This window comes from Hesperophylax consimilis, chromosome 21 (genome assembly GCF_061612785.1).
Source record: "Hesperophylax consimilis isolate HC1 chromosome 21, BYU_Hcon_1.0, whole genome shotgun sequence".
In the NCBI taxonomy this organism is placed as follows: Eukaryota; Metazoa; Arthropoda; class Insecta; order Trichoptera; family Limnephilidae; genus Hesperophylax; species Hesperophylax consimilis.
The window spans coordinates 6351953-6378637 of NC_142856.1; the positions used below are offsets into that span (position 1 = coordinate 6351953).

The following is a 26685-nucleotide window of genomic DNA, read 5'->3' on the forward strand; positions in this document are numbered from 1 at the left end:
TGATGGACGTAATCGAAACATTTTTGAAATATTCGAATGGGAAAATGATTCATGCGATATTCCACTTGAAGAATCCACTATGGTTTTTACATTACTGATAAGAAATTTTCAAATCGATATTTTTATTTTTATATTCTGTAGCTACTCAATCGATCCATTTTCGTGTAAGCAAATGAATAACATAACAAAACCTTTTCAACAACTTGTGTCCACGATCCACAGAAATTAGGTCAACCTTAACAAATGCGAAAGCGTGTATGTTTGTTTGTTTGTCCTTCTTTTATGTTTCAACTGAGTTACCAATCGACCTAATTTTTTGTATAGCGATAGTTGGAGGACTAGGAAGTGACATAGACTACGTGCTAATTTAATTTGTCCCTAATACCACGCGAATACTCTTTGTATAGTAATTTCTCCCTAATACTACGCAAATATTCCTTGTATAGTAATTTCTCCCTAATACCACGCGAATATTCTTTGTAAAGTAATTTCTCCCTAATACTACGCGAATATTCTTTGTATAGTAATTTCTCCCTAATACCACGCGAATATTCTTTGTAAAGTAATTTCTCCCTAATACTACGCGAATATTCTTTGAAAAGTAATTTCTCCCCAATTCCATGCGAATATTCTTTGTATAGTAATTTCTCCCTAATACTACGCGAATATTCTTTGTATAGTAATTTCTCCCTAATACCATGCGAATATTCTTTGTAAAGTAATTTCTCCCTAATACTACGTGAATATTCTTTGAAAAGTAATTTCTCCCCAATTCCATGCGAATATTCTTTGTATAGTAATTTCTCCCTAATACTACGCAAATATTCCTTGTCTAGTAATTTCTCCCTAATACCACGCGAATATTCTTTGTATAGTAATTTCTCCCTAATACCATGCGAATATTCTTTGTAAAGTAATTTCTCCCTAATACTACGCGAATATTCTCTGAAAAGTAATTTCTCCCCAATTCCATGCGAATATTCTTTGTATAGTAATTTCTCCCTAATACTACGTAAATATTCCTTGTCTAGTAATTTCTCCCTAATACCACGCGAATATTCTTTGTAAAGTAATTTCTCCCTAATACTACGCGAATATTCTTTGTATAGTAATTTCTCCCTAATACCATGCGAATATTCTTTGTAAAGTAATTTCTCCCTAATACTTCGCGAATATTCTTTGAAAAGTAATTTCTCCCCAATTCCATGCGAATGTTCTTTGTATAGTAATTTTTCCCTAATTCCACGCGAATATTCTTTGTATAGTAATTTCTCTCTAATACTACGCGAATATTCTTTGTATAGTAATTTCTCTCTAATACTACGCGAATATTCTTTGTATAGTAATTTCTCTCTAATACTACGCGAATATTCTTTGTATAGTAATTTCTCTCTAATACTACGCGAATATTCTTTGTGTAGTAATTTCTCCCTAATAATACCATGCTAATATTTTCTCACGCCACGCAGCTGGTGGGCAGGCGCGTCCTGAACTCACCTCACCCGATGAACCCGGGCACCCCTGCTAAATCACCAAACGTACCGAACCACTTGGGGTGACCCATGATAGAGATGTTAAATATTCAATAAATGGTTCCCCAGGTGGTGTTAACCAAAAAAAAAAATAATAATAAATTCTATACTTGAAATGTTTACCTTTTTTCTTTACATTTCTTATTATGCGTTTTTCTATTTTCAAGAAAGAGTTATTTAGTAACATAATGTCCCGTGATTTATCACAGGTCCGCTCTAGTTAGTAATAATTTATTATGAAGTTCTACCCTATACTATTAATAATAATTACAAAATAGAATTGATAGTTTTCTCAATAATCAACTTAACTTACAGATCTTAAGACTCCTGGACCCCGGAAATTGATAATCTGTTTCAGAAAGAATTTTCGTTTTTGAAAACGTTATGTCAGTTTCACCATAAATAAGGAAAATTCAGACACGACCACAATATATTATAATTTTATATTTGTCTTTATTAACCCTATTTTATTTAGCTAAAACTTATATTGATTATGTAATTCCACCCAGTAATTTATAACAAACATACATACTACGTAATCATCTTAACGCTTTTTTCGATAGTCCACATTACTTATTCACCTTGCATTGCCAAGGCTTGGCATGTAAATTACTATTTAGTAGGCGTTTTAGTTCAACCCAACACGATTGTTTTGGAAAAGCCTGACCGTACCAGTCGCGTGTTACAAATATTTATGTCAAAGCCAAACCTAAGATTGAAATAATTTATAATATAAGGGTAAACTTGTTGTAGTTCACTATTTCTTATGAGTAACTTTTGATTATAAATCTTTTGTATTGTATTTTATAGAACTCTTTTTGATAGTCAATTTCATTTGTTGTGATCTGTAAGGCTTTTCTGTCATCTGTTTCGCCTTTCAAAACCATCGTTATTGTATCCGTTTTCTAGTACAGCGTTCCCGTATATTTGTCTTTCATGGTGACCGCAATCAAACACGTATTTGTGAATAATTAGATGGAGTCCCCTGATGTAGACAGTGACATTGCTCTTGTTTTGTAGATTTAGGGTGAACATTTTCATCTATCTCGAAATCAAACAGTTGATTTTTTTTTAAATGAAATCTAAACCGCTCGCACGTGATCACAGAACACAGACACTCTCCTTTATATAAATTGATAGAAGATAAATAGATGTGGTTTGTTATTTTTCATGAAAATTGATATATCCGCATGGCTGTTAATCAGAATGTAATGTATTCGCGAACTGCAGCGCTAGCCGAAACACGAATTATGGAAAAAGAACAAAGTAACCGCAAACGTCGCACAGTGCAGTATTTTACCCAGAAAGCTGGCCAAAACTATGGTTTAGAAAACTCACTAGTTATAACTAGTGAGTTTTTTCGTAATAAAATGTGTTTTAGGGGCATGATTTTATATTTAATCACTAATCACACCTTAAATTCGACAGGATTTTTTGTTTTTGTTTTATGAATTTGTAATAAAAAATACCACTAGAAATACACTAATTATATTTATTATGCCATTACGTACATATTTTTCTAACTTTTTAACTATTGCTTTCAGATTTTAAGTGATTTTAGAGCACTCTATCACTTTTTGGGCATTAAGTAATTTATTAAAGCATGTGTGCTAAAAACGTTCATTTTTCACCGATATTTTCATTTGAACATTGTTTCATTAGCTCGTAAATGGACTTCTAAGAAAACTTTACCGTCTCCGGAATATCTAACAACAAAATAATACGTAAGATTTTGAGACAGTCCCTCTTTGACACATAATAAAGTGATCGTTAACAAAATGGCGCAAAAAGTACACAGTTTTTTTTAAATCAGGAAATCACCAAATTTTACGGTACCATCGGAATTATAAGTGAACTCGATTGAACTTAGATACTTAAATGTTTGTAATGATGATGCTTACTCAGATAAAAAATAACACTTTTTTTAATTTTTTTTTATTACCAATATAAAGTTGTTTTACAGGTGTTTTTAGATATCTGTCTCACTAGGATATACCTGTGTCGAGACAGACGTATTGGATACATAAATTAGTATTTACATATTATTTCATACATGCATAACTATAACTAAAATATAAATGACTTAAATGTACATGATTAAAAATATAACTACATCTACTACAATATTAAAATTTTATATTTAAAAATAAATTGCATACCTTTGATTTATAAATATTTTTTGTTTTTAAAGAAAGACAAATATTCCCGGGTTACGAATAACCTGACAATATTTTTAAATCTCCTGCTACTACCACAGTAAGCGAAAAATGTTGCTTGTGTTGTGATGGAGGACATAGCCCACCGAGGAATTGAACACACGACGCCTGGGTGGGACCCAAACGCCACCGACCGGTCAAATATATCCAAAGCGATTTCTTAACTCTACTGATATCATTTTGAAAACGTCAATGTGAAAAATTCAAGCGACGAGAATAGGCAAAGGCGATTCACACAACAACTTCGATAAGACTGTTTCCGGTAAGGTAGTATGGCAGGGAGGGGGTGGAATTATTAAAATGGCTGGCATGTGATGCGATAACTATAAAGCATTCAAAAAATGTTATTTTATAGGGTTTTTACGAAGTAAATGTTTACGAATTATAGCCAACTTTCTTCGTAGAGATGCACGTCTGTGCGTCGCTTGAAATCACTTGCAGTCTGGACTCTGATCTGGAATGAATATGCTTATCATTAAAAAATCTCTGCCTTCGAGGTTCTACAATATCAATAACACTATTTGTGTTCCTTTGTCGCTAGTCCTTTTCTTATGTTTTGTAGGTAGTTTCATTATTATGTTTTTTTGTATTCTAATAAAAATGTAGGTAACCTTCGCGCACATGACACTATAATGTTTGCCGTGACGGTCCTAACAAAACATGACATACTTCCATGAATTCAATCGATCAGTTTTATTTTAGAATGAATTGTATGATTTAATAGTATTTTTTCTATTTTATAAAATAAAATAGATATTATCTACTGTTCCAGATTAATTTATTGTTTAACGTTTTATTACATAGTATTAGATTTATAATAAAGGGTGGATTATTTTCTAAACAATCTAGATTCTGTTATCCCATAGTATGTATTTTGTAATGTGTAATAAAAATACCCGATCAAAGAGCGGGTACTGTCGACCTGATCACTTCGCCAGTGATTCATGTGCGACCCGTGTAGTGTAAAATGATCGATCAACCCAGTTGAACGGTCAGGAAGATTGCCTTGTTGGCTGTGATGGCTACGGGCTTTGGCTGAATGGAAATAGCTAACAGAAGAGGTTTCGTCCAAATATTCCACAAATGCATTAGTTGCGTAGCTCGTGCATTTCTCCTTTGACCCGGCTCCGATTACACGACATACTCCCGCTATCTTAAAATCATATAAAATGTAATAAATCAGTGGTGATCGAGTGGATTAACACATTATTTGCGGGAAACGAGAAAACGTCATACGCCTTTTTACAGTAAGACGCGGGAGACGAGTTTACTCGTTTTGTTGCGCAAAGCGATAAGGAGCAGGAAGCTTGTAAACAAGGGGTTCGAAATGGGTGCGGGGTCATGTGTTTTCTATTGACGGCGGTACCCGATCTATCTACCTGTCAATACAATGAGTTTGAAACACAACAAAAAAAATTAAAAAAATAAAATCAACAAATCATAAACTACGCAGTGAAACGCGGTACATGTGCAAGTTTTGCAATGTGCCCCTGCATAAAGGAAAGTGTTTCGAACGCTATCACACGTTAAAGAACTATTAGGTTATAGTTTTTTTTATATGTATTGAAAATTTCTGAACAATCTGGTAATTTTGTATGAATAAAATTTGAAATGTTATTTCGATTGTGAAATACTGGTTTTTCTACGATTCCCAAGAAAGTATTTGTTCATGAAAAAGGAATTACATATACATTGCTAAGTAAATAAATAGAGACATCTTTTTAAAGTAAAACACTGAAAGTTTCATCGAGAAATATCAAATAGATCATAAGATATGAATATTTTGCGGAAAGTCTAATTATGGCGCTAAAATTTAAAAAAAAACACCCGCGCTTCGCCCCCAATTTGGCGGTAAAATGCCCGACCATATAGTGTTTAATAATTATTTAACTTATAATGATTATTTCGAGTTTATATTATCATGCACTCTCTTACTTTAATACGTATCTACCTAATTGATGGTAATTAGGAATTGAACACAATCTTCCTGTATCGCATGTCGCTCAATAATCGATCGTTGCAACTTTGTAACAATGTATTCCGCGTGTTCAGCTTGCTTGTCCCTGCACTGACAGAAGCCCACCCATCACTGCCATGAGTTACGGTCAGTATCGGTCACGTTGCCTCGTCGCACAGTGGGCTGAAAATCGCCTTTCATAGACATAGAGACTTGAATTTTCAAGGGTATTTTTTTGGCTAGAAATGGATTCTGCTGATCATTACTATGCTATAAAATGTCGTACGAAGCAATTGCGTGTACAAATGAAGGAGTCATAATTTTTTAAGAAAAATTTGTATGGCGCTGACATTAAAAATGAGGCTATCTCTGGAATCATAAGGTTGGCCGTTCTATCTTTACACACAGATAATACTACTATTTATTTGTATTTTTTTGACATACTTCATATTGTGGCGCAAGGTGCGATTTTTTTTTTAAATCCTAAAGATGAAAAAAAATCTTTTTTTTGTTGATTAATGCTTAAATGCTTTACATATGAGTATGCTTTGTCTAGTTTACAATATTTTATTTACACTGCAAGCCAAAACACTGTGCACAGTGGGCTGAAAATCGCCTTTCATAGACATAGAGACTTGAATTTTCAAGTGTATTTTTTTTGGCTGGAAATGGATTCTGCTGATCATTAATATGCTATAAAATTTTGTATGAAGGAATTGCGTGTACAAATGAAGGAGTCATCATTTTTTTAAGAAAAATTTGTATGGAACTGACATTAAAAATGAGGCTATCTCTGGAATCATAAGGTTGACCATTATATCCTTACATACAAATATACTACTATTTATTTGTATTTTTTTGACATACTTTGTATTGTGGCGAAACTTGTGATTTTTTTTTTTTAAATCCTCAAAGTTGAAAAAAAAACTTTTTTATGTTGAAGATTCATTTGAATGCTTAAATGCTTTACATATGAGTATGCTTTGTCTAGTTTATAATATTTTATTTACACTGCAAGCCTAAAAGCATTTAAGCATTAAAATGAATCATCAACATAAAAAAGGGTTTTTTTCAACTTTGAGGATTTATAAAATAATAATCGCACCTTGCGCCACAATATGAAGTATGTCAAAAAAATACAAATAAATAGTAGTATTATCTGTGTGTAAAGATAGAACGGCCAACCTTATGATTCCAGAGATAGCCTCATTTTTAATGTCAGCGCCATACAAATTTTTCTTAAAAAATTATGACTCCTTCATTTGTACACGCAATTGCTTCGTACGACATTTTATAGCATAGTAATGATCAGCAGAATCCATTTCTAGCAAAAAAAATACCCTTGAAAATTCAAGTCTCTATGTCTATGAAAGGCGATTTTCAGCCCACTGTGCGTCGTTGTGATGGCTATGGGCGTTGGCTGTATGGCAATAGTTAGATAAGTGAATACAGCTTATAGAAAAGGTTTCGCTCAACTATTTCAGATGCATACGTTATGTAAATCTGCGCAATGCTGTTGGTCCGATTCACATTACGTCTGTTTCTTGAATATTTAAATATGGTGTTGTCTAAATTCAAATTATGATCAATCAAAATGAAGACAATGCAATTAAAGAAAATGGAGTGTAATGTACCAAAAACCAAACATTTAGGACTGTTAACAAATATGATTTGAGATTTTCACGGCCAAAAGTATTTTTGTTATTTGTTTTTGCGGTGTTATGCCGTGTTGCGCTAACTCCCTTTTCAGCCAACGTTTCGGACAACGTTACAGTGTCCATTATCAGGGCAGATATGTCATGTGTCATGTGTCACACATCTGCCCTGATGATGAACACTGTAACGATGTCCGAAACGTTGGCTAAAGAAGGAGTTAGCGCAACACGGCATAGCACCCCAAAAACAAATAACAAAAAAAGGACTGCTAACATTCACAAGTGGTCATTCAAGATGTCAATTATGGGAAGTATTATATATAAAATTCTTAAGTTAGGTTACAAAAACTTCCAATTTATAAAACTACCTCATCGCATCTCCTTCCCATCCCCACACTCTCACAACATACCCTAATTGTGGATGCCGTAGTTCCACTGTCTCCGAACAGTTCTTTACAGTATTCGTTCGCATTAATTTTTTTTTTTAAATGATGGTTTTATCATCATTATGTTAGCCACCTTCTTTAATTTTTTTATGTGAATACTTCACAAGAGTCCCAACTGCTCCCAACCGCCTGGAACCAGTGAGACTATGGCATTCCCATTTGGGGTATTTTGTGAGGCTGAAAAGGTGGGAAGAAGGAGGCGGAGATGAGGAATGTGGGGAAGTACCTAGCTATTCAGATCTGGTCACCAAACTCAGCTAAAACCATTTCAAGCAACGTTTCAATCCCGAATTATGGTCTTACACCAGGGTGATACTGAAAATATCTTCCACTCTGAAAATTAATTTGTAAAATAACACATATTAATCAAATAAAATTTATTTGCGCGCATCGGGATTTGAACCCGCGACCTCTGGATTCGACCACGGAGGCTGTCGTCATTGTTATCGATACAAATGAACTATCTTAAGACAAAAAAAAATCATGTCCGTTCAATTTTTCACTATCGTGTAATCTGCTCGTATAATCAATTTCGTCATTTTTTTCTTTTCGTTTTTATACCAAATTTGCCTTGCAAATAATATCCACGTAGGACCGGGGCACCACTTGATTTATACGACGTCCACTTCACATGCCTTTGTATTCAAACCGGCCGCATTCGTCGACATTTGACTAAGACGGCTTCACTGTTATTTAAGGAAGAATATGTTATAGTCAAGTGCCTACCACAAGTGCTTTGTGTGAATATTTACATCTGCATAAACTGTCTTTTATATCACTACTAATATAGTTCCATAATATAGCACCCATTTAGAAACCCTTGTTTACAAGTTTCCCGCTCCTTACCGCTTTACGCAACAAAACGAGTAAACTCGTCTCCCGCGTTTTACTGTAAAAAGGCGTAATGACGAGTTTTCTTGTTTCCCGCAAAGAATGTGTTAACTTCACTTTATTTTTATATTTTTTGTAATACCTACAGCAACTGTAAAGTGCCCCTGAGGTGATATCTCATAAAAGCGGCGCTATACAAATTGTCCAATAAATAAATAAAAAAAATTGAAGGTGTCAAAATTCAAATGGAAAATATCAGTCAAATCTATTAACTTTTTGTCCAGTCTATGAATTCTCTCCATAACAGAATTGAACACAACGTTATTATTGTGAACTAATATATTCCATCTAGTATGCTTCGTATGTACATTTAAAGACAGCAAATTTTTAGCGTCAGGGCAGTCCAATCTGTTCAATTTTCAATCAATTGTTAACTCGGCAAGTCTCAGGTGTATTCTGTCAGAAGGTCGGAGTATTTCCGCTTTGCAATAAAATCCAAATACATGGAATATTTTGAACGTATCCGAAAATTAAAAACTGTGTTTGAAAGGTGATGAAATACGATTTCAAATTTTATTATTAGAAATAAACATTTGTTTTTTTTTTAATGCTAAAAAAATTCTATTTTTTTTGTAACTAAAATTACTGATAACAAAAAATATATAAAAAAACACGCATTTTAAAAGACAAATGTTTTACAAACGTTATTGTAACCTTACTTTTTTGTTGTTTCATATAAAAATAGTGAATAAAAAATTCAGTTTTTTTTTCATTTTGCGGTCGGAACCTTTGATTTCATAAAGATGCACATTTAAATTCTTCTGTGATTAATTTCTTATAGTATTTCTGTGATTTGAATATAGTGTGGTGTTTTTTCTTTCAAACACCGTTTAGATCATATTTCTCACCATGCCAGTAAGAGAGATACAATGATTTCTGTATAATGAGAACATAAGAGTTGTTCCCAAAAGCGAACAAAGTAGCTCAAAGGGTTAAAGGTCAAGTATAAAATCGTATAAGAAAAGACTAGGTAGGTAGCTAGTTACTCTCGACCTTGTGAGAGATCACCGAATCTATACGTAGATTTGAATTAGTTTTCCTCATTCGTTTCCGTTTTTGATTCTTTGTTGTTTTCTTCTAACTTCATATTTTTATAGCACTTTGTCTATTTCTGTGGTCTTCTATACCTATGCCCTAATGCCTTGGCAAAACATATTCATTGTTACAGGTGTAAGCTTATAATCCTCGTTATCTCTGGGATATCTCCGCTTCTTTGTAATTTTTAAATTGATAAGATTGCACGTAGGATGATAGCTTTCACGATAATCCCCTTTTGAACGTACCTTTATTCGTGTCGATGTTTTATTATCTTGTGAATTATTTATTTATTAAACGCCCAAATGATAATAATGTAACCTTTGAAACGTAGTAATCTATTTAACTTTAAAATTTGGAGATCGGAGGCTCGATTTCGTGTCGCATCAAAAAAATTAAAATTTAATATTCGTTTATTACATTCGCCATGAATGAATGTTATGAAAAATTCGCTATGAAACATGAAAAAGAGTCGAACCCATGATCTCTGTCTTACCGGGACAACGTCTTTGACCACTCGACCACTAGGACCTAATTATTATACATAATTTTTTTCTCGTATTTCAAAATACACTTTATGAAATACTGCTAATTTATTAAAAATCTGGTCAAATTATTCGTTTTCCTCTAAAAAATGGGACTGCCAGCCTATAACGAATGGATTGAAAGATGAATTGATCTTTATCAAATGATAACAAATATTGTGTAATTTTCGTACGAATTAGGTTTTATTTTTTAATTAATTGCCCAATATTTTTTTGCTTGTTCCGTATTCTCCATCGACCAAAAAAGTCTAGACAGGGCGTGTAAGTGTTAAAATGACACCGAAGCCAGAAATATTGGTTCCAAAAATTGAGTTGTGAAAACATTTATCAAAAAGAAAGTCCATTATATTGCAGTCAAAAGAACGCAAGACGCATTGCTTTTTACCCTTTGTTGCAAGGACCAAATTTATACTTTCAAAGCGAGGCGAAGGATTAGATGTGAAGTTTTGTTATGAAATTACTCACCGGTTGGCCGAATTATTCGACTGAATTTGTAAGGCACGCCATATCTAGAGTTGATATATCGATGGTATTCTCCCATTATAAATATGGGCTATGGGGATTTACGATGTTTTTTTCTTCTTTTAAATACCGGTGCATCCGAATCGAGTTGAATCGTTTGTATTTTCAATTCAATTCAATTTGTAAGCGGTGTATCATCTATACCAGCATCAATAGAGCTTGCCTTTTAAAGGCAGCTTCAGCTAAATATGTCGATATCCGAATTGATTCTGTTCAACAGCAAGACTGCTCTCCCCACCGGCATGACCATTGGCAAATTAGTCCTACAGGCCGGGAGATGGCACAGTCTATGCTGTCGGTGACGTAGATAACCATCAGGAACATAGAGACTAATACTCTCCATGATAGTCGGATTTTCAAACCATCCACGAATCAGTTTGAAGAAGTGTGATACAATATGCACATCTCTTCTGACCCGTAGATGGTTCATACCAATGATATATAACACCCATAGTGGACTAGATCGCCAACCTGGCGACCATTGCCGTAGGAATTTGAAGCCATCTTGAAAGAGTCAGATTACGGCGGGAATTCAAAATACATGCATTCTATCGTACATTAAGAGCATATTTGTATGTAGTATATTATCAGTTATAATATACTACATTATATTATTATTACTATATTATTATATTCATGTAGTATATTATCAGTTATAATATTAAATTAATACCAGTATCACATATTCGTGACTTGGGTGTAATATTCGATGAAAACTTGTCATTCATTGAACACATCAACTATATATCTAATAAGGCTTTAAAGATGCTTGGCTTCCTTTGCAGAACTTTAACTGATATTAACTTAATTTTAAGTCCATAGATTGTATGAGAACCCTCTATATTTCATTAGTCAGAAGTCAATTGGAGTATAATTCACCTATTTGGTCCCCTTTATATAAAGTTCACTTCAATAATATAGAAAGAGTTCAGCACAAATTTCTTAGGTACGTAAATTTTAAGCTCGGAATTCCTATTGATTACATTAATTATGTCAGTTTGATGAATCAATTGCATCTAATAACACTGTCTGACAGGAGAATTATTTCAGACCTGGTTGTGTTACACAGAGTCATTAACAACTTAATTGATAGTCCTGCCATCCTTGCCACTATTAAACTACATGTGCCGACTAGGAATACCAGACAAAATATAACATTTTTCTGTAATACATACTCGACCAACTATCAGACACACTCACTGACCAATAGGATGCATGATCTGGGCAACAAGTATGGGGGCGCTATTGATTTATTTATTGACTCCATATATAGAATTAAGCATAATCTACACCAACACTTTGTTGAATCCTACAAATTAGAGTAGCGTTGGTAAATTAGTTTTAATGTTTTGTCTTATATTTAGTGTTGTTGTAATTTCTTTTTTACTTTATGTTACTCTTACGTTTTACTAATATTGCTTCATATTTTTTAATATTTTCTTATTATACTTGTAATCACAATTTTACAAGTGTGTATTTTGTACCTTCTTTAATATGGATTATATCTATTTACTGTCAATATCTCCTGTATAATACATATTCTCTTATGTACACTGCATCATGTATCACTTCTATGTAAAAGCCTTTTTAGGCGTATATATATATATATATATATAAATAAATGAATAAATATTTGTTTAAACATCTTTTTATGAAATGTATACTATATTTCTAATTAAATTCTAATTTTCTCTTCTTGTCGCGTCTGTTGGTGCAACCCCATGCTGCACACGCCACAGCCATGGTTCAAACAATCCAAAATATTTAATTAAACTTCATAAACTTGCAATCAATTCTCCATTGTACACAAGCAGGCAAATCACGGCTGACCTTTACAAGATGGCGGATCGGCTCTTCAAATCACTACGGGCGCTGCTATACGGGAGGTAGGGTGATTGGCGATCTAGTCTACTATGGGTGTTATATATCTATGGTTCATACCGAGCATGTCCAAGCAGGCATATCACGGCTGACCTTTACAAGATGGCGGATCGGCTCTTCAAATCACTACGGGCGCTGCTATACGGGAGGTAGGGTGATTGGCGATCTAGTCTACTATGGGTGTTATATATCTATGGTTCATACCGAGCATGTCCAAGCAGGCATATCACGGCTGACCTTTACAAGATGGCGGATCGGCTCTTCAAATCACTACGGGCGCTGCTATACGGGAGGTAGGGTGATTGGCGATCTAGTCTACTATGGGTGTTATATATCTATGGTTCATACCGAGCATGTCCAAGCAGGCATATCACGGCTGACCTTTACAAGATGGCGGATCGGCTCTTCAAATCACTACGGGCGCTGCTATACGGGAGGTAGGGTGATTGGCGATCTAGTCTACTATGGGTGTTATATATCTATGGTTCATACCGAGCATGTCCAAGAGAAAGTCAGTAGGATAGAGCCACGGGTAGTAGCCATACTCCCTCAGCTAGATGAATATCAGACATTTTTAAATGGATATCTCGTTTATGTTCATCGCCAATGTAAATTCATTGACCATATCGTAATTACTAATTTATGAAAAATACATGCTCTGTTCGGATGGCACAATTTACTTCCATTGCGTGTTTTGGAAACAATACCTTGCTGCATCCACTTGCAAATAATTAGGTATTGCAAGTTTCGGTTGCACAAATTTCGCCGTTCAACGAGTTTCCGATGATGAAACAATTGTAATTGTAATAGAGAATAAGTTACCTGGGAATTAATATATTTTGTTAAGTTTAATAATTGTCGTAATTTTATGATGTTAGATCATCCTGACAAATACAAAGATGATTGAGTTATAATGCATTAGCTACACGGAGAAAAGTTAGTGATTGAAATATTGTTAATTTATTGAAGATCTGGTCAAATTATTCGTTTACCTGTTAAAAATGGGACTGCAGGCCTATTATAACGAATGACTTGAAAGAGTTGCTACCAAAGTATCAGTCAAAGGCGAATGTTTTATAATTAAAAGGCGGAACAAGTGTTCATATAAATACTGATATTGTCGCATTTCTTCATGTATGTGTGATATGTATTAGGAAAAGAACACGAGTTCTCGATATATTCTGAATGTATTGTCACTTTTTTAACAGGATCATTTTTCTCCGTGTTAAGTCCCCGGCATTGCCCAGGCTCTACGCAAGAGTTTTTCGTAATCGATGGAACCGGAACTTCTATTGTGGAAGATTCGCCAACATTAACAATAAATATAAGAATATATGAATGTACGTACCTTAAAAATAAAAATTGTTGTTATAACTAAAGTTTCGTCCAGCGGACGACGAGAAGGTCATAGGCCACGTCCTAGTATGCGTGTGGCCACAATCGCGTCACGTGCTGCACTGTTTACTCAAATTAGGAAGGTAATGAAAGAGTCCAGGTCGTGGAGCGGGGAGCGGGGGGAAGTAGGTGATTTCGAATTTCGCCGAGTAGCGCGTCGTCGCCACGACGAGCGATTAGTTATCTAGGGTTAACGACTGAAATTATTTCAGTAGGAAAATTGTCGTCATCGAATTGTTGTCAATGGATTTTTGTCATTATTTAATGACAGTTTCATCACCTTGACGTCATGTGACCGTCGTTTTAGTACATTTTTGTAAATTATTCGTTCTCTGTATGAAAATACCATTCGAGCTACTGTTGCACAACGGTCGTGCACAGACTACTGACTGGAGTGGCGTGAATTAGTTACACAACGTTCTTTGTTTCACCGCGTGGCAATGATACTCACGGCACCGTGTAACACATTCATACAGTACAGCAATAGGTAGATTCAGCTACAAATTGATTGTCAAACGTAATGTCATTATGTCGACTGCAAAATATAGGTACGGTATCACCTATGAAGTCATTTTTATGAGGCCACAAATATTAAAATTTGTCAATTATTACACAAAATGTGATCGACAATTTGCCAATTATTATATAAAATGTGATCGACAATTTGCCAATTATTACATAAAATGTGATCGACAATTTGCCAATTATTACACAAAAAAGTATTTTGCCAATTTGCCAATTATTTATTACAAATAGTGTGATCGAAAATTTGCAAATTATTACATAAAATATCATTGAAAATTTGACAATTATTACAAAAAGTATTGTCGAAAATTTGCCAATTGATACAAAAAATGTGATCGAAAATGTGTTTTTTTTTACTAAAATACATCTATTTTTACTATTTTATATAATTTATTTATTTTTGACACCTTTTTAAGGTTATGCCTGGTTATACCCATCAATGTAATATATCATTGAAGAAGAAGAAAATACTAATAAATCTAAACAAATCAAGAAACAGAACAAAACACAGAAAATATAAAATAACGGTATCAATTATAGCTTCCGAAAAATAGTTGCAAGATGATATTGTTAATTCTGAATTTGGAATATGAGATGAACAAAATGACGTATAATAATTAGGTTCCAATGACCGAGTGGTTTAAGACGCTGTCCCGGTAAGACACAGATCCTGGGTTAGATTCCCAGTTGAGCCAGTTATCTTTTTATTTTTTCTGTGTCTTGTTCTGTTTCAAGTATTATATTCCACTTCAATGATATTTTTATTGGTTTGACAAGGATTGAGGAAGAATCAGATTCCCAGGAGCTGAAATCAACCGCTCTAACAAATGAGCCAAATCGCGATTGGGTATCTCAGTTGCTGCATTGTCATCCGATTTAAAAAAAATGCGTATTACCAACCACCAACTTAATTAACAGAATGCATTGTCATCGACAACGAGTCTATCTGCCGAGTTTCAGCTCGATCGGATGTAGGGAAATGAGTTAATTTCACTTGCAAGATTTGCGTATATTATTCACGAAAATAAAATCGAAATTCGTGTAGATAAATATATAAAAAAATATCTGGGGTCACAGTATTAGTGAATTGATGAAATTTTGTTATTTTGGTAGACAATTTCTGTATAAGACTGAGATAGAATAGAAAACGTAATTGCATACTTATTATCACGGTAAACATCCTTAATATGCACAGATTATTTTAAAACTCGTTATATGTTAATTGTATCAGTTGAATTATAAAGAGAATCATGTATTTGAGTTTTCGGAGAAGCGACGTAGTGCGTTTTTAAAGCTAATAAAATTAAAATTGACAAATTGTCGCGTTCACTTTGCGGCCAATACCTACTTTTGAAATGACATAATATGAACATAATTTTATGTTTAAATTTTTAACACAAACTTAGAACCTAATTAAAAAATTAAAAAATGCCTAAAAAACCTACTTACATTATATCAAAACGTGGCGTATACTCAATAGTTAAATTATTCATTTCTTATTTTAACGAAATAATCTCCAGACTGAAAAATACGCTTCATATTGTCATTAAGGCGATGCACTACGTAGTTATTTAAAATCATGTGTTTTTGGTTTGAAAATTTGGTCGCCTAGAAATGTTTCAGATGCTTTAATTAAATACTGCGAGTAGAATACATCATTTTTTATAAGCTAAGAAAAAAATAATGTATAGGCCTATGAAAACTGCTTTAAAGTTCAAAATCTCCTACTTACGAACCCATTTTCGGTTATAATTTTATTGTATAATGTGGCAAATTAAGTTATTTATAAAATGATCGAAAAACATTTAAATATTTGCGCCTGAACATCCACAAAATAAAATAAAAGGCACTTTTTGGCCATGTTTTTTTTTTGCATAAATCAAAACAGGTGGATGGTGTGAAGCGGGAATTTAAGCCTTATCGCCATCTATGTAAGGTGTGTTATTGATAGCGGCTCGATTCAAAATATTACACGATACGTCGTGTACGTAGTGCATCGCCTTAAACTGATAAGAAGTGCTTTGTGCCTCTTAAGGCCCTGTAGTAAGCGTTCAAAGAGGGTTTGAAATGGAGATATGTAGTACGAATGTTAGAGGGAGCGCGACAATATTAAAAAAACGAAAATATTTAATAAAACACGACTCGTTAGTAAAAGAACAAAAATCTCTCGAAAAATGCTTTAGTTGCATTTAAAGATACACTGTGAATTTTTCGTGCCCATGACATATTAAATAACAGAACAAAACGTGTTTTTAATAATTTTCGGAGCTTACTTTGCGATTTTTTTCTATCGAGGGAATTTCGTATAATTAAAGTTTCTGCATAACAAATGTATAGATATTTTCTAGAATTTTTTTTTTTTTTTGGAACTTAAAACTTACAGTTAACAAGAACCTTGTTATAAATTGGTAGAATTTGGGTATGCGGGGGCTTAAGAGGAAGCTACAAGCCAAAAATGTGTATATTCTTGGTATACCTTATATAGTAGGTAATGGGCATTAAAATCGCTTGACAAACGGAGTCTAGAAACGTTCGATTTCAAGCACAAAACTGGTTTTTATTTATTTTGTAAATAATTTTTTATTAAAGCAAAAAGTTAATCAAGTGAAAATGTCACAGATAATCTTAGCTATAATACTGTATTTTTTTAAAGTTGTTTCCTCTACGCGTTCATACATTTCTATTGGAAAAATGTATTTTTTGGTAGTTATAGTTATAAAAGTGCATTCATATTTTTATTGATAAATTATTTTTATATTTGTATTTTACTCAAGCTAAACGATACGAAAACCTTCAATTAATCTAAGCATATTTTTTCGAATTCATAATGTATACCAATTCTATATTTTTATTATTTATTTATATTATTATTATTTTTCTAATTTATTTTTTTATTTGTATTCTTCTCAAGGGAAAACCTTCAATTTATCTAAGACATATTTTTTGGTATTCATAATGTACCTACACCAATTCGTTATAAAGATTAATCAAAATAGTGATTTAGCATTAAGCTTCGCCTTAAGAATGTCCAGTATCTCTGAATATTTACCAGGTGGTTCTGGGAAAATTATCACAAAAAAATACTATTTTTGCACTTCATCCCTAATACCACAGATATATTCCCATAATCCAGGGTAAAGAAATAAAAAAAATAATGAATATGTATGTTGGCACTTCGCTGCAGCGTTGCCAGATGCATGATTTTTACCATGTTTGCGGGATTTTTCGGGACATTTATACATTCATGATTTTTTTAATAAACCATGTCGATCAAGATATGGTTTTTTAACGGTCACCAAAAATTTGTACCTACTTCTGAGTGAGTTACGATTGTTTAGCATGGGTCGGATGGGGAAATGATATGAAAACATTAATAAAATGAAAATATATTATCATCTAAGTATTTACCTACACCACTGTAAAATGTTCAAAAATAAATTATTGTAGTTGTCGTCCCAAGATTTTGAAAAAACTTTATTTTTATAAAGTTGTTTACATTTGAATATTATTATTTCATTTGAAATGCACAAATCCAAATTGATAACTGGAAAGAATCAACTATTCAAAGGTAAATTATAAAAAATGGTTTTATTAAAGCACTAGATAATTTACTTAGGTACCACTGTTATCTTCTTTAAATTCTTAGTAAAAATTTACGAAAAATATATTTTTTTTTTTCCTTTAAATATGGTAAAACATGTTTTTTTGGGATATGGCATCACTGCTTCGCCGTGATGACGTGTATTTAATTTTGGAATACTGCTAATGTGTGCATACATTATTTGCTAATTTAACTTATTTATTATGTACGAATCTATCAGTCTCTCGTTGACAGCGAAGGTAACAGCACGCGTTTCGGGACGACCGCTGAGCGCTCACTAGTATTGTTGTTTTGTTCGACGACAGTGTATTATTTGAAAGTGAAGTGTAGTTCTTCCAAGAGAATAGGCGATTACTATAATCTCCCGTGGGTTTAATTTAAATACAATTATTCTTTACGAAGTTTTTACGTGTTTCCCTAGTAAAATTGCAACTGATTATTAAATAATAATGTGTGTCAATTTGCTTGGCAACGATACCGTTAATCCTCTTTAATGTGTGTTGCTAATAGGGGTACTTTTGGAAATACCCTCCAAAGCCGAGTACCAAGAAGTGTTCATTGTTATCTATTCGTTCCTGAATGTTGATTGGGTGCTTGTAAATTTAAATTGACTCTGCAATTAGTCTAGCTATTAGATTTAGGCCTTCCCGGTACTTTTCCCAGTAGACTAAATGCCAAAGAAATGCCCAGTATTTAAGACCATTACAATATAATATTTTGTTATCAGTGTAGCAAAGTTAATAAATTGTATAAAGATTCTTTTTAATCTATATTATATAGGTAATATTATTTAGCAGGTATATTTTTTCCTAGTAGGTACATATTAAAATGCAACCGCTAGCTATCATTGTTAATAAATATATTATTTTCTTATCGTTGATGGAGAATTTAGATTCCGGTAAATTTCCTAGAAACTTAAATAAAGAAACGATAAGAATTTGATAAAATTGATAACGTATTTCGTAGTTAACTCACCGTTACGCTGGGAACTTCATAATTTGCATTTACAGTCCGTTTTCGCACGGTTTTTTTAAAAATTCTTATTGAACTTTGAACATGGATATTTCAGACAGTTAAATGTATATTTCAAAGCTCCACAGCTCGTGATGGAAATGACGTTAGAATCTTAAAGTAGCAGCGTTGACTTTATACCTGATGATAGCCAAACTCCGATAAGAGAAGACACCAGAGAAAGAATACTAATTTTACAAATTATTTTTTATTTTTCCACAGATAAAAGACACTTATAAATTTGAATTGTGAGAAGTTATTATGATAGTTGAATAAAATACTGTTAAAGTGATGTTAAAAATGTTGTGTGTTCAAAACTATACGGAGGAATTAGGTGCAAAAACGATGGCCCCGCCAGTACCTACGAGGAGAAAGGTTTGTTGTTTGTTGGTAATTTTTTTGTGTCTTTTCATCATTTATCGTGTGAAATTGGCTAATATTTCAGCGGTGTTTTCCCCTGAATGTTGCCATTTATTGCATAAAGTCATTTAACGATACCAAAACACGGCACTTGTCGTGAATATCATGCATTATTGTTTAGATATTGAGTTCTGTAACCATAAATAATATTAAATAACAAATACATAATATTATATATAATATGTGCTATGTTAGGGCTGCCTTATATATGCTATGTTAAGGCGATGCACTACGTAGTAATGCGAAATCATGTGTTTTTGGTTTAAAAATTTGGTCGCCTAAAAATGTTTCAAATGCTTTAATTAAATACTGCGAGTAGAATACATCTTGGCCTTTGAAATAATCGAGTATTTTTTAGATAAGTGTTTTTATAAGCGCAGAAAAAAATAATGTATAAGGCCTATGAAAACTGCTTTAAAGTTCAAAATCTCCTAATTACGAACCCGTTTTCGGTTATGATTTTATTGTATAATGTGGCAAATGAAGTTATTTACAAAATGATCGGAAAAAAAAAATTATTTATGCCTGAACATCCACCAAATAAAATAAAAGGCACTTTTGGGCCATGTTTTTTTCTTACATAAATCAAAACAGGCAGGTGGTGTTAAGCGGGAATTTAAACCTTATTGCTATCTACGTAAGGGCTGTTATTGATAGCGGCTCGATTTAAAATATTACACGACGTAGTGCATCGCCTTAAGTTCGAATTATTACTTTAATATATGTCAATAAGTCTTGGGTACTTTTCAGATTTACAATTTTAAGGACGGGTTGTTTCGGAGAATTTGAACAACTCATCAAATTTCAACGTTCATTTTCTCAAGTTCTGTTATTATATATTATTTCAAAATATGGATTGTATTGCATTGCCCTACCCCTGCATACATTCTGGAATAAATTCTTATTATTATATCATTATAGGATAGTAGCTTGCAGTGTTGCCAACTCAACTACTTCAAAATATGCTAGAATGATGGGAAAAATATGCCAAAAAAATGCTAAATTACTTTAAAAAATGCCAAAAAAAGCTAACATAAATTTAACTTAGAAATAAAATATCTTCATCTTCATCTTCTTCTTCTTCATTAACAGCAGCTGATGTGGAAGGCTGAGAGACGGAGTCGTAACTTTCTTTGGTCCCAATGCAGCGTGGTACTTCGTCAGGAACAGTGTAAGAATAACAGCACTTTCCTGCTCTCTTTAGGCCAAATCTCACGTACAAAATGGCATTCAGGGTTCTCATCGCCAAACGATTTCGGAGTTTTGTTTTGACCAGACTCATTTGGCTAAATACACGTTCAATGTCCGCATTTGATTGCGGCAATGTTAAAATAGACATTGCAAACTGACATAAATCACCGAAGGGGTTATTATTAGCTGCATCTTTATATTGCATGACTTCATTCCAAAACTCTACAGTGGAAGTCAAGGATTCCTATTTAATGTGAACTATGTTTCTCCATTGAGACACCAGTTTTTCAATCGTAGGTTCATTTAGTCGGAACTCTTGGGCTATTTTTACAACGGATGGTTTTACTACTTTTAAAGTATCTTGAACTGAAAACATGGATATCATCTGAAGGGTTTCCATATAAAGTGGTAATCTCGAACGTAGTTCTGTCACAAGGCAATGGTGTGTGGTCGGGAAACACAAAGCCCAGCTACACTACTCGCGAAGTTGACCGAATACGATAGTGTGGGCACGAACTTCACTTCGCTTCGGGCAACTTCGCTTCGCTTCGCCCGACTTCCGATTGTTGTCGGTAAATGCGCCCGAGTCAAAGGACTCGAGTCCGAGAGACTGAGTTGGACTGAGTTACTCGCGAAGTTGCACGAGTGTGTGGGCACGCACTTCGAACTTCAGCTAACTTCGTCGAGGACTTCGTCGAAGCGTCGAAGCGAGTAGTGTAGCTGACACTTAATATTAATAGCTAATGATGTTTGTTTTTGTCCTTGCAGAGAGGAAGCAGCGCCAGTGGTCGGGCAGAGCAGAGTTCCTGTAGCGAGGGTTCCCTGCTCAGCGCCGGCAGCTCGGACCCTGAGGACGAAAGCAGGTCTTCCAGGGGCGACCTGACCCAGTCCACCCTCGACACCAGCGGTGAGTACCCCGTCCCTACTTTTCATTGACCAGTGAATAAATTTCCAGACGTCGTCGTGTGTTAAATCCCTCTGATAGCTTTGCCCACCACCATTGAACCTAGTACAAGTATGGGAATGTTTGTCTATCCTTTTACGAGAATAAAACAGAAAAATCGAAACTGGTCATCTGTTCGAAGTAGTCCTGGGTCGATCGTAAACTATCAGATCATTTTAACCCGCTCACGAACAACCTATGAGAGATCTGCTTACTTTTTCAAAAAAGTTTCGATCGTCAGCATCTGTGTCCCGTGATGGGTATTGTTATGGCAGTATTGTGTAAATACCCACTCGGTCATAAAAATATGTACAGTTTTAAGTCACTAGTTATAAGCCAATAGCAATAAATGGAAGTTATAGGTGATAGGGAATATAGTTAAATGTATGAATTAAGTTGTTAAGCGCCCTTGAGGTGATTTTCTCACGAAAACGGCGCTATACAAATAATGATGCAATTATTATTATTGTGTATCTAGCGACTATATATATGTATGCATTTTATTGATCGGGCATCTCGAATCTCGTTCTCGCGATAGACAAATATGGTAGATACCGGAAATCTAAAATAGGCTTTAATTTACTTACAACACACCTACTCCAAACGAAAGTACCCGATAAAATGTCGGGTGGCAGGTACTCGGGTCTTGTGTATGGCGGGTACTTGAATTCTCTTCTCTATGGAATTTTTCCATTATAGATCATAGAGCGGGTACTGTCGATTCGATCACTTCGCCCGGGTCTGAAGCCGGTGATACTATAGCGTCCCCAAGTGGCGTAACTTATGTGGATGAAATATTCGGGTCTTGTCACAAAATACGCTAAAGCAATTACAAGGAATGTTTCTATTCCGAATCCAGCGTGAATGTTACCGTGACAAAAATATGAATAATGCTGCTAACTGCACTGGTAGTAATGCCATTGCTCTCTGTGCAATCACGGTACAAAAAGTTCAGGAACAAATAATAATCACATTAATATGAAAACCACCGCAAAACAGTTTGGTACAATGAACGGTTGAAAACTTTCACGTGCATTTAATCTACGGAAACGAAAGCATCTACAAACCACAGATGGCTGAAGAATAATATTATAGACGATGCGTTATTATATTGGTAGCTGACGACCTGTTTCATATGATCCCTTTTACGCCATAAAAAACAATAAATTAACACAAAAAAGTATGAGTAGAAGTGGGAATGTTTGGTTGTCAAAACGAAGTAGTACCTAGTTATTACTTGGTAAAGAAATGAGATCCCAAATGAGAAATGAGAATATGTTCATATATGGTCTCCATATTTCGTGTGGGAAATATGGAGATCCACGAAGAATGCAATGCTAGTAAGCGTAATTAGTAAGATTAAGAAAAGGACGCTTGGATGGTTTTGTATGTAGAGCGAATAAAGTTAGTGGAGTAAAGTACACTAACTTCGGGAGGTGATTCTACATGTGTGGAAGGCTTTAGTTTTTTACGTAGGGAAGATTTAACCCGGACATAAAGTCGGAAAAATGTATGAGATGATGTATGAATGTGAATGAGGCAAGGAGTGTGTGACAAGATCGAGTTGTTTGGCGGTGGAAACAGCATGATGGTTAGTTGGTTAGTTAACACTTGGTTATTTTATAAATATACTCCCGAAGGGCGGTTAAAACAATGTGTGTCATATGATTTAAGATTTTCACGGCTAAAAGTATTTTTGTTATTTGTTTTTGGGGTGTTATGCCGTGTTTCGCTAACTCCTTCTTTAGCCAACGTTTCTAAACTTTTTTTCAAAGGCCAAGATGTTTTGTTCTGCTCACAGTATTTAATAAATTAAGGCATCAAAAATACTTCGAAGCAATTTCAATGAATTTTCCATTCTGTAACAATTTATTAATTTCAATGAATTTTCTATTCTGTAACAATTTATCAATTTCAGAATCGACGACTTAATAAAATAATATTTTTTAAACAATGGCAGTGATTGGCGAACAATTCATTCGATCAATTTGGTGGCAGGGACCGATTACTGCATTAACCCTTTCAGCCCCAGTGTTAATTCAAATTAACATGAACTTTGTGATTTTTTTTTACCATAACGGTAGCGATTTAGAAAAGCCATGTTTTTGTTTTCTTATAGCTTGTAATCTTTTCTGTGGCGTCCATTTCCGCTCGGTTGAAATCCTTATTCCCGCCACAACAACAATTCATATTTTGACATCTACTGATTGTGAGTTTCATTGAATTTCTGCTGTCTTAATACTTACTTAATTTAAGGTGAGTGTCTTAATAATTACTTAATTTAAGGTGAGATATCAATATTTTCTACTCGAATTACAAATATTTTAACGCATTAGAATGTGTTCTATGATAATAACATCAGTTCAATTCACTTTTCACAGTCATTTGCCAGAATATTGTAAGTGAATTTCAATGTTCGTTCAAATTAACACTGGTAGGGACGGACATGTTTTCGACCAGTATGGCGAATTTTTAAAGATCTATTATCCTAGATTATTTCTGAGTGAATTTTAGTTAAAATATTAAATGTTTTTACTTTAGAGATTATCATTACATTGTAAATGTGAATTTTTGACATGAAACAGTTATTTGTATCACTTTTGTGCTATGTTTATTTTACCTTACTATTTAAAAAATATTCTCTGACATCCAATGTTAATCCAAATTCACATGGAATAATTTCAAAAAAAAAAATTAAATATCAAAATTTTCAAATAATTTTCTTAGGTATTATCAAGCATTACATATTTTATATATGTGGAAACAATAATTCGGGTGTGAAAGGGTTAAGATGCGGCGCGTTCAGCGGAGCGCGACAAGCGAAATGTGCGAGATGAGCTGGTTGTGAATTATGATAATAACTCCAAAACCAGTCCACTATTAACTATTGTGCCATTGTTACGCATGCTCTCTAGTCGTGAATTGGTGATTAGTGGGCAAATGTGCAGCGAAATCTGACATCTTACTGTTTGATCCGTATACTTTTAAATTCTTGTTTCTTTTGCATTTATTTGTTCTATTTGGTAATGCATTAAAATTATAGCATGTTCGGAATTAAGCTCCATTCGCATGACGTGTTTATTTTTAGCGCGATGTATTTTACGCCATCACCCATTGTTTGAGATGACTGATCTCGCCCTGTTAGCATTTTATTTTGGCACGTCGCAATTGCCAATCTATCCATGGTTTATGGTTTGTATTTTTAGCTATTTTTTATGAACCCATCCGGGTTTTTATTACATATAATAGATATTTCTCTAAACCCGTCCGGGTTTTTATAACATGTAATAGATAGTTCTATATACCCATCCGGGTTTTTATTATTATTTGTGTTTATAAACCCATTCGGGTTTTTATTATAATGTATGTTTATAAACCCATTCGTCTTCTTATTACATGTATTAGATATTTTATAAACCGTCAATTTGTATTATTATATATTTTTATAAAAGTATTTGTATTTTCTATAAATTCAGTATGCATGTATTATATAAATATAAACCTTCCGGAAAAATCTCTAAATGATAGTGAAAGTACTTAAAAACCTATCAAAATCCGTTACGTAGTTTAGAAGAATTAAACGCACAAACAGACAGATGCTGATAGCGACTTTGTATTATATGCTATTTAATTAATAAATATTACTAAGGTAAATCTCGGGGAGCGGAGTTGACGTAAGGTCAAATAAGCAACGCGTTTTTTGTAAGAAAAAAAGTAATAAAGGTATTGTACATAGCCGCGCCAAGAAGTCTCAACACATTGTATTTTCTTATCTTGTGAATACGGCTGTAACTTGACAGTTGATACGAGAATCTCTTTCAAGGTTACTATTTACGCACTGATTTTGATGATTATAATGCAATTATCTTAAAGTTTTCACTTAGTAGTTGACAGAAATGACAGATACGTGAAATATTAAGCACCCGTATGAAACTGATTATCGCCACCTCATTTAGCTATCAATTCGTTTTACTAAATAATCTACTAATATATTTGAACTTTGCACCTCCATCGTCGTAATTGGCACTAAGTACGATATTATTCAATTAAGGAAGATATATATTTTTAAAGAATCATCGATAGCGAATAAAGACAAAAACTATTACTAATTTATGATTTTCAAATCTTTATTTCCGACCTTTGTTTGTATTTTGTAAACAACGATAACCACATTAATTTATTATTAATAATGAAAAATGCCAATCTTCATTATTTATTATCTATTGTTTTTGATTTTTCTGTATTTGTAACTAATCCGCATTAAGATATGATTAAAAAGTATCCGGGAGTTTTTTTCTAGTCGATGACAGCTACTAAAATGGTCGCTGTCAATCGGGCAAAAAGGTCGTAGATGCTATTTTATCTCCCATCTGAACAAAGCTTTATTGTTTTACTAGCTGACGTATACCCGGCGTTACTCGAATTTTCTCTACTTTCTATAAATATAATATGCATGTATTATATATATAAACCTTCCGGAAGAAATTCTCTAAATGATAGTGAAACCCCTATCAAAATCCGTTGCATAGTTTAGAAGAAACACAAACAAATAGACGCGGATAGCAACTCGTGATCAACTCTGTTGAAAGACTGTTCACACTTGTCGATTAGCTTTCAAGTGTCATTCAACACAGACTTGATCAACTAAAATCGCCCTGTGTGAACGGGGTAACAGATATTACACAACATATTTATAGGCATACACACACTCAAAGGCACACAACATACTCATTTATACAATTGGTGCATACAATCAATATACCTATACTAATGTATTTATAAACAATAAATAAATACATCAATATAGAAATCTTGATCCATTAACAATTTTTTAGCTTTTTTTAAAGTACAGGTTGATTCGCCTCATTCTACCTTTAAACGAATATTTAAAAAAAGAAATTATATTAAATGTTTTTTGT

At 33.6% G+C, this 26685-nt stretch overlaps 1 protein-coding gene across 1 annotated transcript in view; it reads left to right on the plus strand.

Annotated features, from left to right (window-relative positions):
- Positions 1–26685, plus strand: part of LOC149413553 (uncharacterized) — a 270073-nt gene that overhangs the window by 226503 nt on the left and 16885 nt on the right. Inside the window, exon 4 of the mRNA XM_089644423.1 lies at positions 21592–21730. Within this exon, the coding sequence (XP_089500549.1) occupies positions 21592–21730 (139 nt within the window). The remainder of the gene's footprint in view (positions 1–21591; positions 21731–26685) is intronic.